General features: G+C 41.9%; 2 protein-coding genes across 9 annotated transcripts; one reads left to right on the top strand and one right to left on the bottom strand.

Moving 5' to 3' along the window:
- The first annotated feature begins 12 nt into the window (after nucleotides 1–12).
- Nucleotides 13–6,794, top strand: rab11fip1a (RAB11 family interacting protein 1 (class I) a). Of its 7 annotated transcripts, none has more exons than XR_008950758.1 (7): nucleotides 13–680; nucleotides 1,338–1,774; nucleotides 1,861–2,722; nucleotides 3,628–4,670; nucleotides 5,023–5,193; nucleotides 5,534–5,642; nucleotides 5,826–5,994. XR_008950758.1 is itself a non-coding variant. In XM_057034198.1 (7 exons), the coding sequence occupies exons 1-7, from the start codon at nucleotides 331–333 to the stop codon at nucleotides 6,018–6,020; spliced, it is 3,444 nt and encodes a 1,147-aa protein (XP_056890178.1). In that variant the 5' UTR covers nucleotides 15–330; the 3' UTR covers nucleotides 6,021–6,794. The 7 variants fall into 7 exon arrangements, 6 of the variants coding, with proteins under 6 accessions (XP_056890179.1, XP_056890178.1, XP_056890177.1 ...); XM_057034198.1 differs by having other exon boundaries at nucleotides 15–378; nucleotides 454–680; nucleotides 3,628–5,193; nucleotides 5,826–6,794; XM_057034197.1 differs by having other exon boundaries at nucleotides 15–680; nucleotides 3,628–5,193; nucleotides 5,826–6,794.
- Nucleotides 6,795–8,442: 1,648 nt separating this feature from the next.
- LOC130526494 (uncharacterized) lies at nucleotides 8,443–11,337 on the bottom strand. Of its 2 annotated transcripts, XM_057034226.1 has the most exons (2): nucleotides 9,433–11,337; nucleotides 8,443–9,354 (listed from the first exon to the last, which is right to left on the bottom strand). In XM_057034226.1, exons 1-2 carry the CDS (start codon nucleotides 10,951–10,953, stop codon nucleotides 8,650–8,652), a joined length of 2,226 nt encoding a protein of 741 aa, XP_056890206.1. In that variant the 5' UTR covers nucleotides 10,954–11,337; the 3' UTR covers nucleotides 8,443–8,649. The 2 variants fall into 2 exon arrangements, with proteins under 2 accessions (XP_056890206.1, XP_056890205.1); XM_057034225.1 differs by having other exon boundaries at nucleotides 8,443–11,337.
- Between the last annotated feature and the right edge of the window lie 431 nt (nucleotides 11,338–11,768).

Raw genomic sequence — 11,768 nt, 5'->3', positions numbered from 1 at the left:
ATTCACCCCTTAGGGGCTGGACTTTAATATCAGGGAAGTGAAGTTGTTTTAGTGTGTGCGGAAGTTGATTTTTGATCTTTTATTGAAACTCAAGGAATCAGTTGCACTGCAGTAATGTCGCGCTGGGATCCCAATAGCCAGTAGAAGATGGGAAAGAAGTTCTTTCGTCGAATTTTTTTTAGTTTCCGTCATTAAAGCCAGGCAACTGAACACATCCAGTCACAGGTACACCGAAAGTGAAGCAGAGTCCTGAAATTGGTCATCCGAAATTTGAAGGCATTTTATAGTGAAATCGGCGACATATTTGCTAAATCTTAACGGACTTCAGTCATGTCACTGGCCGCCCAGAGCCAGATGTGGTTTCCCACGAATGTCCAGGTAACGGTGCTTCAGGCTCGGGGTCTCCGTGTCAAGGGCAAAAATGGCACCAGCGACACGTATGTAATCATTCAGGTTGCCAAAGACAAGTTTTCCACCTCGGTTGCTGAGAAAAGCGTCTCTCCTGTATGGAAAGAGGAGGCTTCGTTTGGCCTGCCGCTCTTCCACTCGAGCAACGCTGAACGCTGCACTCTGTACATAACAGCCATGCACCGGGCTCATGTGGGACTTGACAAGTTTCTGGGCCAGGCAGTGATCAACCTTCTGGAGCTGTTTGACAACAAGTCTCGCAAGAAGACAGAGTAAGTGAACTGTTCCCACTTAGCATGCATGAGTGCGTGTAATAGGAGAGGCATGCATACAAATGAGCCCCGTCTTGTCTGTGTAGAATAGATTCTGATTCATCCAGGTCATAGTTATCCAGTTAGGATTTCTTTGTTGACTGGAATGTGTATGTGAAATGTCAAGCTCGAGTCAAACAAATGAAGTATATGATCTTATTTAATTACAGACACTTGAATTAGGTTACAGCATAGTGTACACTAGTGATCAAAATACGGTTTAAGTGTTTCATGTCACTTTAGGGATACAATGATTGTTGGTCCTCGGAAACCTGCAGTGAGGAAGCTGCTGACAGATTGTTCCTCAGAGTGCCTCTACTTGATTGTATAGTTCTCCTGAAAAGCATTTGTTGAGTAAAAATGTAAAGCCATGAAGTCAGAAGATCACCAGTAAAGTGCTGTATACATACAATTGATTTACTCTAAAATACAAATTTGCACAAAAATGCAAAAAATACTATCCTGTAGAGTTTACTTTTAGTTTATTTTTTTAGAAGATATACTGTCATTTGATGAAGGCAGCAGTCTGTCTGAAATTAGGTTGAATGTTAAATTTAACATAATACTTTATTATTCATGAGCTCATAAGTTCATGCCATTTTTTCTTGTTATTTACAGTTGGTTTAAGCTGGTGGACAAGGCAGGAAAAGATGACAAACCACGTGGAGAGGTGTTGCTAGATATCCAGTTTATGAGAAACAACATGTCAGCCAGCATGTTTGACCTTTCCATGCAGGACAAACGGCGCTCTCACATCTCCAAACTAAAGGACAAAGTCCGAAGAAAGAAAAAAGATGGTTTCACTGATTCGGCCTCAGCTATTGTTTCCCCTGTCAGCCAGATTTTTACTGATAGTGAGGGGGAGACAGATACACAATCACTTAGTCAGTCTTCAGGAGTAAAAAAAAAATCCAAGCTCAAAACTCTTTTTGCTCCCAAATCAAACCTACAACGCAATATCTCTCAGTCATTGTCTACATTGAGAACTCATCCAGAGAAAAGCTCAGATCTCACCAGCAACCACTCATCGGACCTCAGTGTTGACTCTCCTGAAGGTAACCTACTTGCCTTCCCTCATTGTACAAAGTAGATAATTCTGCATGTGGATAACTACATAATTTCTCACTGTCTTCTCCCACAGTTAAAAAAACATTTAAACTCCTGGGGCATAAGCGAACAGCCAGCTCTGATAGCAAGACTTCTCAAGGCCCAGTCTCACTGCTGGGTTGCTCCAAGCAGAGCAACAGTGACCTAAACAACCTGTGCATCAATGGAAGTCATTTATTCATAGAAGATACCAAGAGTGGTTCTACTGTCAGTCTAAACAGTATAGGGCAGGATTCTGTGGAAGATGTGCTGAAACACAATAGACATGCTTCCTGTGTGAGGTCAGATAAGATGATTCTGGAGCAACAGTGCCATCTACAGCAGGAAGAGAAGAGTGAAGGAGAAAAAAGGTGCATAGCCGAGGCCAAAAGGCTGGAGGAAGAAGAGAAATGCAAGCTAGAGGCTTCCAGACTAAAAGAGGAAAAGGAAAACAGATCCCGTGAGGAAGGGGAGAAGAAGCGATGCATTTCTGAGGATGAAACACAGAGGAAGAAATGGAGAGAAGAAGAGGAAAAGATCAGAAAGTTAGCAGAAGAATGCAAAATGTCAGATTTAGCAGAGAATCCGAGACTTGAGGAGGAATGCCACAGAGAAGAAGAGCAAAGACAACAGGAGGAAATTTCCATGAGTGAGAGGCTGACATCACTGTTTGGGATTGTCCGGAAGAAGAAGGAAGAGTTACAGCAGGATATTAAAGATGAGCCACCCACACAGGCCCCTGTGAGTGACTACAGTCTGCCCATTTCCCAGTATTTGACCAACCCGTTTGAGGACATCCCCCTCAACTCTGTTCAAGTTGGCACCTTTGTGTCCCAGAAAGCCGACATCGGCCATCAAGACCGTTCAGCCATGGTCTTCCTCAACCGTACTGCCAAAGTGTCTGCAGTTAAACCCAGGTAGTTCCTCTGCTAGCTTCACATTCTCAACAGGTTCCATTGTGCTAATATTCTGAATGTTTAAGATGGTTTGTGTACTGTGTGTGTGCTGCTTCCAATATGTGCACAAATTATACCACCTGCACTTTTTATTTCTCTGCAAATGTTTATTACCCGCTGCAAAAATGTTCCTTTTAAATCCATTTGTGTCTAAGTCTTGTAAGATGTAGCCAAAATATGATTTTTGTTGATCCTGTTTTTGTCACACCTGCCCCTGCCAGCACTAAAACAAGGAAATGCAAACCTTTCCCCTTGCTTTTTACACAGAGTGAAACTTGTGTGTTGAATGACAAAAGCTTTGAATTTCAGCCAGTGGCTGATCAACCTGTTTGTCCGGTCTGTAAAGATGGAACTGGTTGTAGCTTATGCATGTGAGGAACAGGTTGTAGACTGAAGAGTCATTTCAAGGAGTGACTGAACTATCAGTTGAGCTTATTTGTTGCTTTGGTGGCATTTTGTTTAGTATTTTCTGAATAGTTTTATTTGTGTTGTAGAGATGGATTTTCATATCTGGAACATAGTGGTAAGCACTGGTTTCTTTGGGATTTTCAGCAGTCTAACTGTTATTTTCAGGAACTTTTAGTTGTTAATGATTATCTGTAAAGATTTGAATTGTGCTGCTGTTGTAAATTAGCCATCATTCTGTGGAGAGAAGGTCAAGACATTTTGTACATTTGATGATGGGAAAGTTGTTGGTTTTCATTAATTGTGGAAATGGGTTAAGTGTAATGTTGTGTTTGCACCAACTTTTAGGAAGTTTTCTAGTTGTCAGGTTGACAACTCTCTTGAAACTGAACCCCCTGACTGTGTGTTCTTTCTCTCTCTCTCTCATTTGTCCCAAATTATTTCCCTCCTACACTCTCCAGTGTTGACTCAACCTTAGGGCCACCAAATATCCACATCACTCCTTTTGGTTCCCTTTGTGACAGCAATAAGAGTATTTCCTCTGTGAAATCTTCGGTCAGCATGGCAGAAAAGAAGAGAGCCCTTTTGCCACCTTCATACCAAGCACAAGGAACCTCGAATGGTGGAAACCCCATGAAGGTCAAAGAGATCAATAACCCTGTATATGAAGAAGGAGAGACATCGCAACGGATTAAAAAAAATACTTTACCACTTCCTGATTATGAAAGCCTATTCCCTCAGAGGAGACATGCAGTCCAAGGACACAGTCAGTGGGATCACGTGATTGCTGAGGTCAATCAAAAGCACATTGACACTTCGCCTAAATTTTTAGGAAAGGAAATGAGTGTAGATGGCCCTGAAGATCATGATCCCACCATGTCTTCTCCCCAGCAATCAAATCCTGCTTTAAGGTACTGTCCAACCAAACCTCAAGACACCAAATCGACAACATCACGAAAAGAAGCGTCCCAGATTACTCGTCAATCAGGAACGCCTCCACACCCTCACCCCACACCAGGTTCCAGTCAAAGGCACAACCAGGGTTTTGCTCAGTCTCCCATCGGACCTAGTTCATCTACTGTCCAGAGACCTGTGAATACTAGTGCCTCCAGCAGGGAAAGTGTTTCAGCGAGGATGAGGGATGAGACTGTAAAAGTGTTACAGTCATCTCTTCCTCAACAGATTGACCAATTGAACGCATTGGAAGCTCAAGCTTCAGAGAATCAAATAAACACACACCTCACTTTAAAGAAAAATGCCCCTACAGCCAAGCCCAGGCAGAAGACTAATGGTAACCAGCTGACACAAGAACAGGATTCTACTGCAGAAGTAGATTTTTCTCCTGCTAGTTCACTGCCGTCGAATACAAGTATGAGTGGCACAGATAACAATTGTCCATGGACAGAGAACTTTGCAGTGTTTGACCCATTCCCAAGTACTGATCTTCTTTCAAAAGATCCATGGACACAGCTGACAAACAACTATCAAGACCCTTTCACAGGAGGTGGGCAAAAAGAAGAGAAACTTGAAGACTGTGGAATGACAGTAGAAGATTTAAATGACATCTTTAGTCAAAACACCCCAGTTGACGAGTGTAAGAAAGATTCCACGCAATCTAGTCCTTCCTTCAAAAGGCTGCCAAATCAGACTATTGCAGCCACAACTCAGTCAAATAAAATGTGCAAGTCCCCGGAAACCTCCACACCAATAACCAGATCTGATCATAATCGCTCTGCTAGAAACACCAAGAATGAGTCTGGATCACAAAAACCTCAAGCTGATGAGAAAACACTGAATACTGATGGCAGAAGAGAGAATCCAGTTGGAACTGAATCTCTTTTTTTCATTCCTCCCAGGACCATCTCAGACTCCCATCAGCAGGTAATTATGGAAGAACCCATGGAATATCAGTCAGAAAATGGGTCAAGTGGAAAGATGCCTTTGAGGGCATGGGTCTCACCGTCTGAAGTTCAGCCTGTCAGTGCTCAAAATAGCAGTGGAAGTGGACTAATGATTTTCCCACGCAGGTGAGATAGAAGGTTGTTTATGTAGTATATTTTAATATTACTTGGCCGAAGGAGATAAGGTGCTGAGATTTTCCTTTGGTGTGGAAGCTATTTTCTTTACGGGGTTCTTCCTTTTCAGTTTCAATAGATGGAGTTCAATTGGAATACTGGAAATAATAGAAAAGCTTAACGTTCATGAGCCTAATTCCCCCGAAATAATCAAAGGGAGGAATTATGTCATTTTTAATATACTGTTAATAATAGTTTGTGCTCCCTTAAGTCTTTCTTTTTATCATTTCATTCTGACCTTCTCATAATATAGGTATGTTGCTTAATGAAAATATTTGCACTTTGTCCACAGATCACACCCTGTGAAGCCCATGAACTCTCAAACTGAGAGCCAGCATCCTCTCAGTACTCCTGCTGTGAAAGAAATTAGAGTTCAAGACAGCACACCAGGAAAGATTCAGGTACAAACTGTATTTTATTCCCCATTTCAGCAAGCAAGTCACTCCCACAAATCCCTTTTTTCGCTAATGTCCCAGATAAGAGATTTTTGTTTACTTTGTCTACATTTGCTCCAAAATGAATTTTTTAAACCAGAAGCATCAAGGTAAATTGTAAATTTTATGTTTGCTCTCGTATGGCCTCAGATGACAGACTCAGAAAGCCAACCTTACACTCAGCTAACCCAAGAGGAGTTGATCACACTGGTGGTGAAGCAGCAATCGGACCTCTCGAGAAAAGATGCTAAAATTATTCAGCTGGAGGAGTACATCGACAATCTGCTAGTCCGCGTCATAGAGGAGAAACCCTCAATCCTACAGTGTCTTCAGGCTTTGAAATGATGCTAGGAAAGTCGGAGCTACTGGAGGTTAAAGGTCAAGTTGACTTTGTAAATGGCTATTGGGAGAGATTTCTAATGTATGAATGTATAAGAAACACTCGAATGTGTTTGAGAATGTTGGAATACCTACTATAAAATAAAATCAATTAATTATCAACAAATAACAAGCAAGTAATGAAAATATTTTTATTGACATAAATGTAATTGTTTTGACCCTTAGATTTTGGAATCTGCTTTAAATACACTATGTTAAATTGATACTGGTAATTGATGCATGAACAATCTTGTTTTGACCTTTATTTAAAACTATAACACAAAATACCAAAATATTTTTCTTTATATTTTCAAATACATTGCTTAGCATTTTGGTATATAATATTTACTTAAGTTATACATCTTAGACACATATTGCTTATAAAATCATTAAACATTTTTTGGAGTGAAGAATGAGGGTTTTGACTTTTCCCCTTCTCAAATGTATTTAATCAAGTGTCTTCCTCTTTCAGTTGCATAATTTAAACCATTTTACCTGCATCTTTGTGCCTGTAATTTAATTAAATGACTGCACATATACCCTCATCTGACAATATCACTTGTATTTACATCCAGAAACTAAACATTTGTGCCTTGACTGTTCTGGCTGCTTTTCCAGATCATACTGATTACAGACTTTTTCTCCTCTTTCTACAGTGCTTCTATTTTGTACAGCGTTGACAAAAAAGGTGCTACTGTAATTGATTTTAAATCTATTAAATAAAAGTACTGCTCTGCAAAACTACTAATTTTATTTAAAATGAACACTATTTCTGAAAAGGAAACATGGAGGGTGTTTGGGTACTAGGGGGAGGTGCCAAACATCCAATGCCAGGGTGCCCTTGAGCAAGGAACAAAACCCACAATTACTCACATAGGGCCCTGTAATGAGCTGGGCCCTATCTAGGGGTGGAGACCGGCCTCCAGTACCACCACTACATATACCATAAACTTTATGTATGTATCAGGGGTCACCAACACAGTGCCCTTGGGCACCAAGTCGCCCGGAATGACCACATGAGTCGCCCGAAAGCATGTTCTAAAAATAGCAAAACTCGCAAGTGAGGTGCGTCTAAGAAATTTTTTTCTACCGCTATTTTTTTAAAATCACACCTGCATTTACATAGATTTTAAAATGGCAATGTCTTAAAAATATAAATAAAGTGAAGGTGAACTCTGACCTAGTTCAAATTGTGGCAAAGTCAAGTTGTCTACACTTGTCTACACTTGTTTTGCACGTTGTACGGGCCGAGGGCCGCTCGCGGTGAAGATGGTGAGTTGAGTGCAATTTTCTACCCCAAAAACATGGCAAAAGGAAGACAGTAAATTTATCATTTTCAAAGTGAATGGGAGGAAGAGTAATTTTTTACGACTGTGAAAGGAAGGTGTGTATGTTGCATTTGTGGGGCGGCGGCGACGGCGAAGCAGCACAATGTGGAGTGACGCTTCACTACGCGTCATGAAAGCTACAATGCTAACTACCCACCGGGAAGCATTCTACAGTCAGAGAAGGCCCATGAGCTAAAAAGTGTGTTTATAAAATGTAACAGATTTTGAGCAGAATTGCAGTAGATTTGTTCAGTTAAGATTTATTCAATATGAAAGTTAATTTTTTTTAAATGTTGCATAACTTTTTAAAACATGGTTCAACATAGTTTATGAATTGTTAAAATGGTTTAGTTTATTATGGTTGAAAGGGTCTGGTGAAAACTGGACATTTTTTTTTCCTGATCAAATGTAGAAGTGATCATCTGAACATTTGCTGAGATTATTAATAATAAAGTGTTGAATATTGATCTTTTCTGTTACCCGCTCTAAATTATTGATACACACACACACACACACAATTTGTTATTTTAGAAAAATATATAGAGGTAAAGCAGTTTAAGGGCTACTTGGAGACTCCTTATGATCCCACAGTCAGCACATCTGGTGATGGTCTAGCAGCTGTTGGGATGGCCTGATAGGCTTTTCTCTAATAGTTATAACTTTATCAGTGAAGAAGCTCATGAAGTCTTCACCACTAAGTGAAGAAGGGATATGTGGATCTATAACACTGTGATGCTTAATTTGTCTATTGTGCTGAAAAGAAACCTGGGGTTATTCCTGTTGTCTTCAATTAAAGAAGAAAAATAAGGTGTTCTTGTTGCTTGAGAGTCCTAATGTGTGAATTATACCAGGGAGGCTGCTGCACCTTCAGCAACAGAGTTGACCTGGGATTAACATAGAGATCACTTCCTTCAATTTACAGCAATATCTGAAAGACATCTGCTATAGTAAGACTATTCTATATCTAATCATAAAATCATAAAAGTGACCAAGAATGATCTGACAGGAGTGTATTCTGAGGGAACACTGACACATGTTCTACTTCAACACCGTAAGGCAAGATGTCTGTGTAAATTCTCAGTCATCCAGGTCATTGTATCCAAGGTAGTTTTCTCTGTCAACTGGACTGGGTTTCTTCTCTTGAAGACGTTTCGCCTTCTATCCAGAAGGCTTCTTCAGTTCTGAAATCGCTGGGGAGAGAGCTTGAAAATATATAGCCCCTGTGGACCATTTGCATGCTAATGATCTGGGTGGTCACCTGAGAGTCGTTAGCAGGGTCGTTGGTCGGGTCGTTCACCTAGTTTCTGTTGAGGTGTCTCCCCTTTGTCTGCTGGATCACATGGTGATGAGTCACTGGGTCTCCTGGAATGGTGTGAATGTTTGTTTTGCTGTTGGAAGGAGTGGAGGACTGCATTGTACGTGGGTGATAGGAAGTGCCTCAGGCCACCACCTCTGTTTAAGGATGGTTTTTCCAATTTAACATGGATAGCTTCCTTGACCCCCCTTTCAAACCAGCGGTCTTCTCTGGACAGTATCCTTACTTGGCTGTCCTCGAAGGAGTGCCCACTCTCCTTTAAGTGTAAGTGGACTGCTGAATCTTGACCCGAAGAGGTGGTATGTCTGCGTTGTGCCATTCTTCTGTGGAGAGGTTGTTTGGTTTCCCCAATGTACAGTTCCTTGCATTTCTCCTGGCACTGTACAGCATGAACAACATTACTTTGTTTGGGTCTTGGTGTCTTGTCCTTTGGGTGTACTAACCTCCATCTGAGAGTGTTGCTGGGTTTGAAATGAACCGGTATGTCGTGTTTCTGGAGGATCCTCCTAAACTTCTCCGAGATTCCAGACAGGTAGGGGATGGAAACGCTGCAGCGTTTGTTTCTCTCCTCCTCTCCTTTGCTGGGGTCTGGCTTTCTTGAGGTTTTGGTGAAGGCCCAGTCTGGGTAGCCACATGTTTTGAGAGCTGTCTTAATGTGGTCCTGTTCCTTCTTTCTGCCTTGGGATGTGGTGGGTATTTCTCTGGCCCGGTGTTGGAGAGTTCTGATCACTCCCAGCTTGTGTTCCAGTGGGTGGTGAGAGTCAAACTGAAGGTACTGGTCGGTATGTGTAGGTTTTCTGTAGACTTCGATGGTGAGATTTCTGTCCTCAGTGATCTTGACTGCGCAGTCCAGAAAGGCCAGACTGTTTCCTTTTACATCTTCCCGGGTGAATTTTACATGCTCGTCTGTTTTGTTGAGGTGATCGGAGAACGCTTCCAATTCTTGTGTTTGAATTTTGACCCAGGTGTCATCCACATACCTGAACCAGTGGCTTGGCGCAGTTCCTGTGAAGGATGTCAGGGCCTGGGATTCCACCTTCTCCATGTATAGATTGGCAACTATGGGGGATACTGGTGAGCCCATGGCACAGCCATGTTTCTGCCTGTAGAAGCCTTCTCTGTACTGGAAATAGGTGGTGTTCAAACACAGGTCCAGCATGGTGCAGATTTGGGCCGGTGTTAAGGTTGTTCTTTCTGTAAGATTCTTGTCCAATAGAAGGTCCTTGTGGATGGTGTCTATGGCGCTGGCAGTGGGGATGCACGTGAAGAGTGACGTGACATCATAAGATACCATAGTCTCTTCTGGAAGTAGTGTGAGTCCACTGACTTTTTGAGCAAAGTCTTGGGAGTTTTTGATGTGGTGTGGGGTGTTGCCAACCATGGGCGACAAGATGGAGGCCAAGTATTTGGAAATGTTGTATGTTACAGAATTGATGCTGCTTACTATGGGTCTAAGAGGGGTCCCTGGTTTGTGGATCTTGGGCAATCCATATATGCAAGGGATGGTTTCTCCTGGATATAGACGGTAGTATTGTGGTCTGTCAATGGCTTTATCCTTTTCCAGTTTTTGTAGTAAGTCTACCACCTTCTTCTTGTATGAGCTGGTGGGGTCTCGCTTGAGTTTCTCATATGTAGCGGTGTCTGTCAGGAGACTGAGTATTTTGGTGTCATAGTCAGTGGTATTGAGTAAGACCGTGCACCTACCTTTGTCAGCTGGTAAGATGGTGATGTTCTTGTCCTTGGCTAAGGATGCAATGGCTCTTTTTTCCTCATTCGTGATATTGGAGGTTGCACTAGCAAGAGTGGCTGTTACCTTGAGTCTAATCTGTTCTGCTTCTGCTTCCGGGAGTTTGTTGTTTCTGATGGCTGTCTCAGTGGCTGTGATGAGTTCGACAGTCAGTACCTCTTCAGGGGTGACTAAAAAATTCAAACCTTTGGACAGCACTTCCTCCTCGGTTTGTGTGAGCTCCCTGTCTGATAGGTTTTTTACCCATTTCTCCCATTGTGAGTCAGACAAGGATGTGTCATGGTTGGAGAAGGGGTTGGTTCCGCTGGGGTTGTGTTTTGCCAGTAGGGTGGTGAATTTTCGGATCTGACGTTCCTTGGTCCTGGTGTGTTGAGTGTACTGAGTCCTGGAAACGAGTTTGGCTATTTCTTCCATTACTTCAGAGGGGAGCAGTAGGTGTACAGTGAGAGTAAAAAGTATTTGATCCCTTGCTGATTTTGTTGGTTTGTCCACTAATAAAGACATGATCATTCTATACTTTTAATGGTAGATGTATTCTAACATGGAGAGACAGAATATCAAAAAGAAAATCCAGAAAATAACTTTAAAGAATTTATTTTAATTTATTTGTTTTTCATTGAGGGTAATAAGTATTTGATCCCCTAGTATGCATTAGGAGTTCTGGCTTTCACAGACCAGTTAGATGCTCACAAACAACTTGTTACCTGAATTGAAGACACCAGGTCTAACTAATCACCTGTATGTAAGACAGCTGTTCACAGAATCAGACAATCAGACAGATTCCAAACTTTCCACCATGGGTAAGACCAAAGAACTCTCTCAGGACCTCAGAGACAGGATTGTTGACCTGCATAAATCGGGAATGGGCTACAAAAACATTAGCAAATTGCTGGGTATTAAAGTAACAACTATTGGTGCAATTGCGGGAAAATTTAAGAAGTATAACATGACCATCAATAGACCTCGGTCTGGTGCTCCACAGAAGATTTCACCTCGTGGGGTGGCAATGATCATGAGAACAGTGAGAAATCGGCCTGCAACCACACAGCAGGAGTTGAATGACCTCCAGGCAGCTGGGACCAAAGTCACCAGGAAAACAATTGGCAACACTTTGCGCCGCAATGGATTAAAATCCTGCAGTGCACGAAAGGTACCCCTGCTTAAGAAGGCACATGTGGAGGCTCGCCTCAAGTATGCCAATGATCACCTCAAAGATGCACAAAGTCGTTGGGAGAAGGTTCTGTGGTCAGACGAGACCAAAATTGAATTATATGGCCTAAACTCTACTCGTCATGTGTGGAGGAAGAAAAATGCTGCCTATGATC

Source organism: Takifugu flavidus, chromosome 5 (assembly GCF_003711565.1).
Source record: "Takifugu flavidus isolate HTHZ2018 chromosome 5, ASM371156v2, whole genome shotgun sequence".
Lineage (NCBI taxonomy): Eukaryota > Metazoa > Chordata > Actinopteri > Tetraodontiformes > Tetraodontidae > Takifugu > Takifugu flavidus.
The sequence above is the reverse complement of the archived record's forward strand: the minus strand, read 5'-3'. Positions and strand labels throughout refer to the sequence as shown.

Excerpts from the sequence above, each read along its gene's own strand:
- rab11fip1a (XM_057034197.1), top strand. The coding sequence starts at position 331 with ATGTCACTGGCCGCCCAGAGCCAGATGTGGTTTCCCACGAATGTCCAG. Across the intron at positions 5,194-5,533 it reads CTAATGATTTTCCCACGCAG|ATCACACCCTGTGAAGCCCA; the intron begins GTGAGATAGAAG and ends CTTTGTCCACAG. Across the intron at positions 5,643-5,825 it reads GCACACCAGGAAAGATTCAG|ATGACAGACTCAGAAAGCCA; the intron begins GTACAAACTGTA and ends GTATGGCCTCAG.
- LOC130526494 (XM_057034225.1), bottom strand. The coding sequence starts at position 10,953 with ATGATCATGTCTTTATTAGTGGACAAACCAACAAAATCAGCAAGGGAT.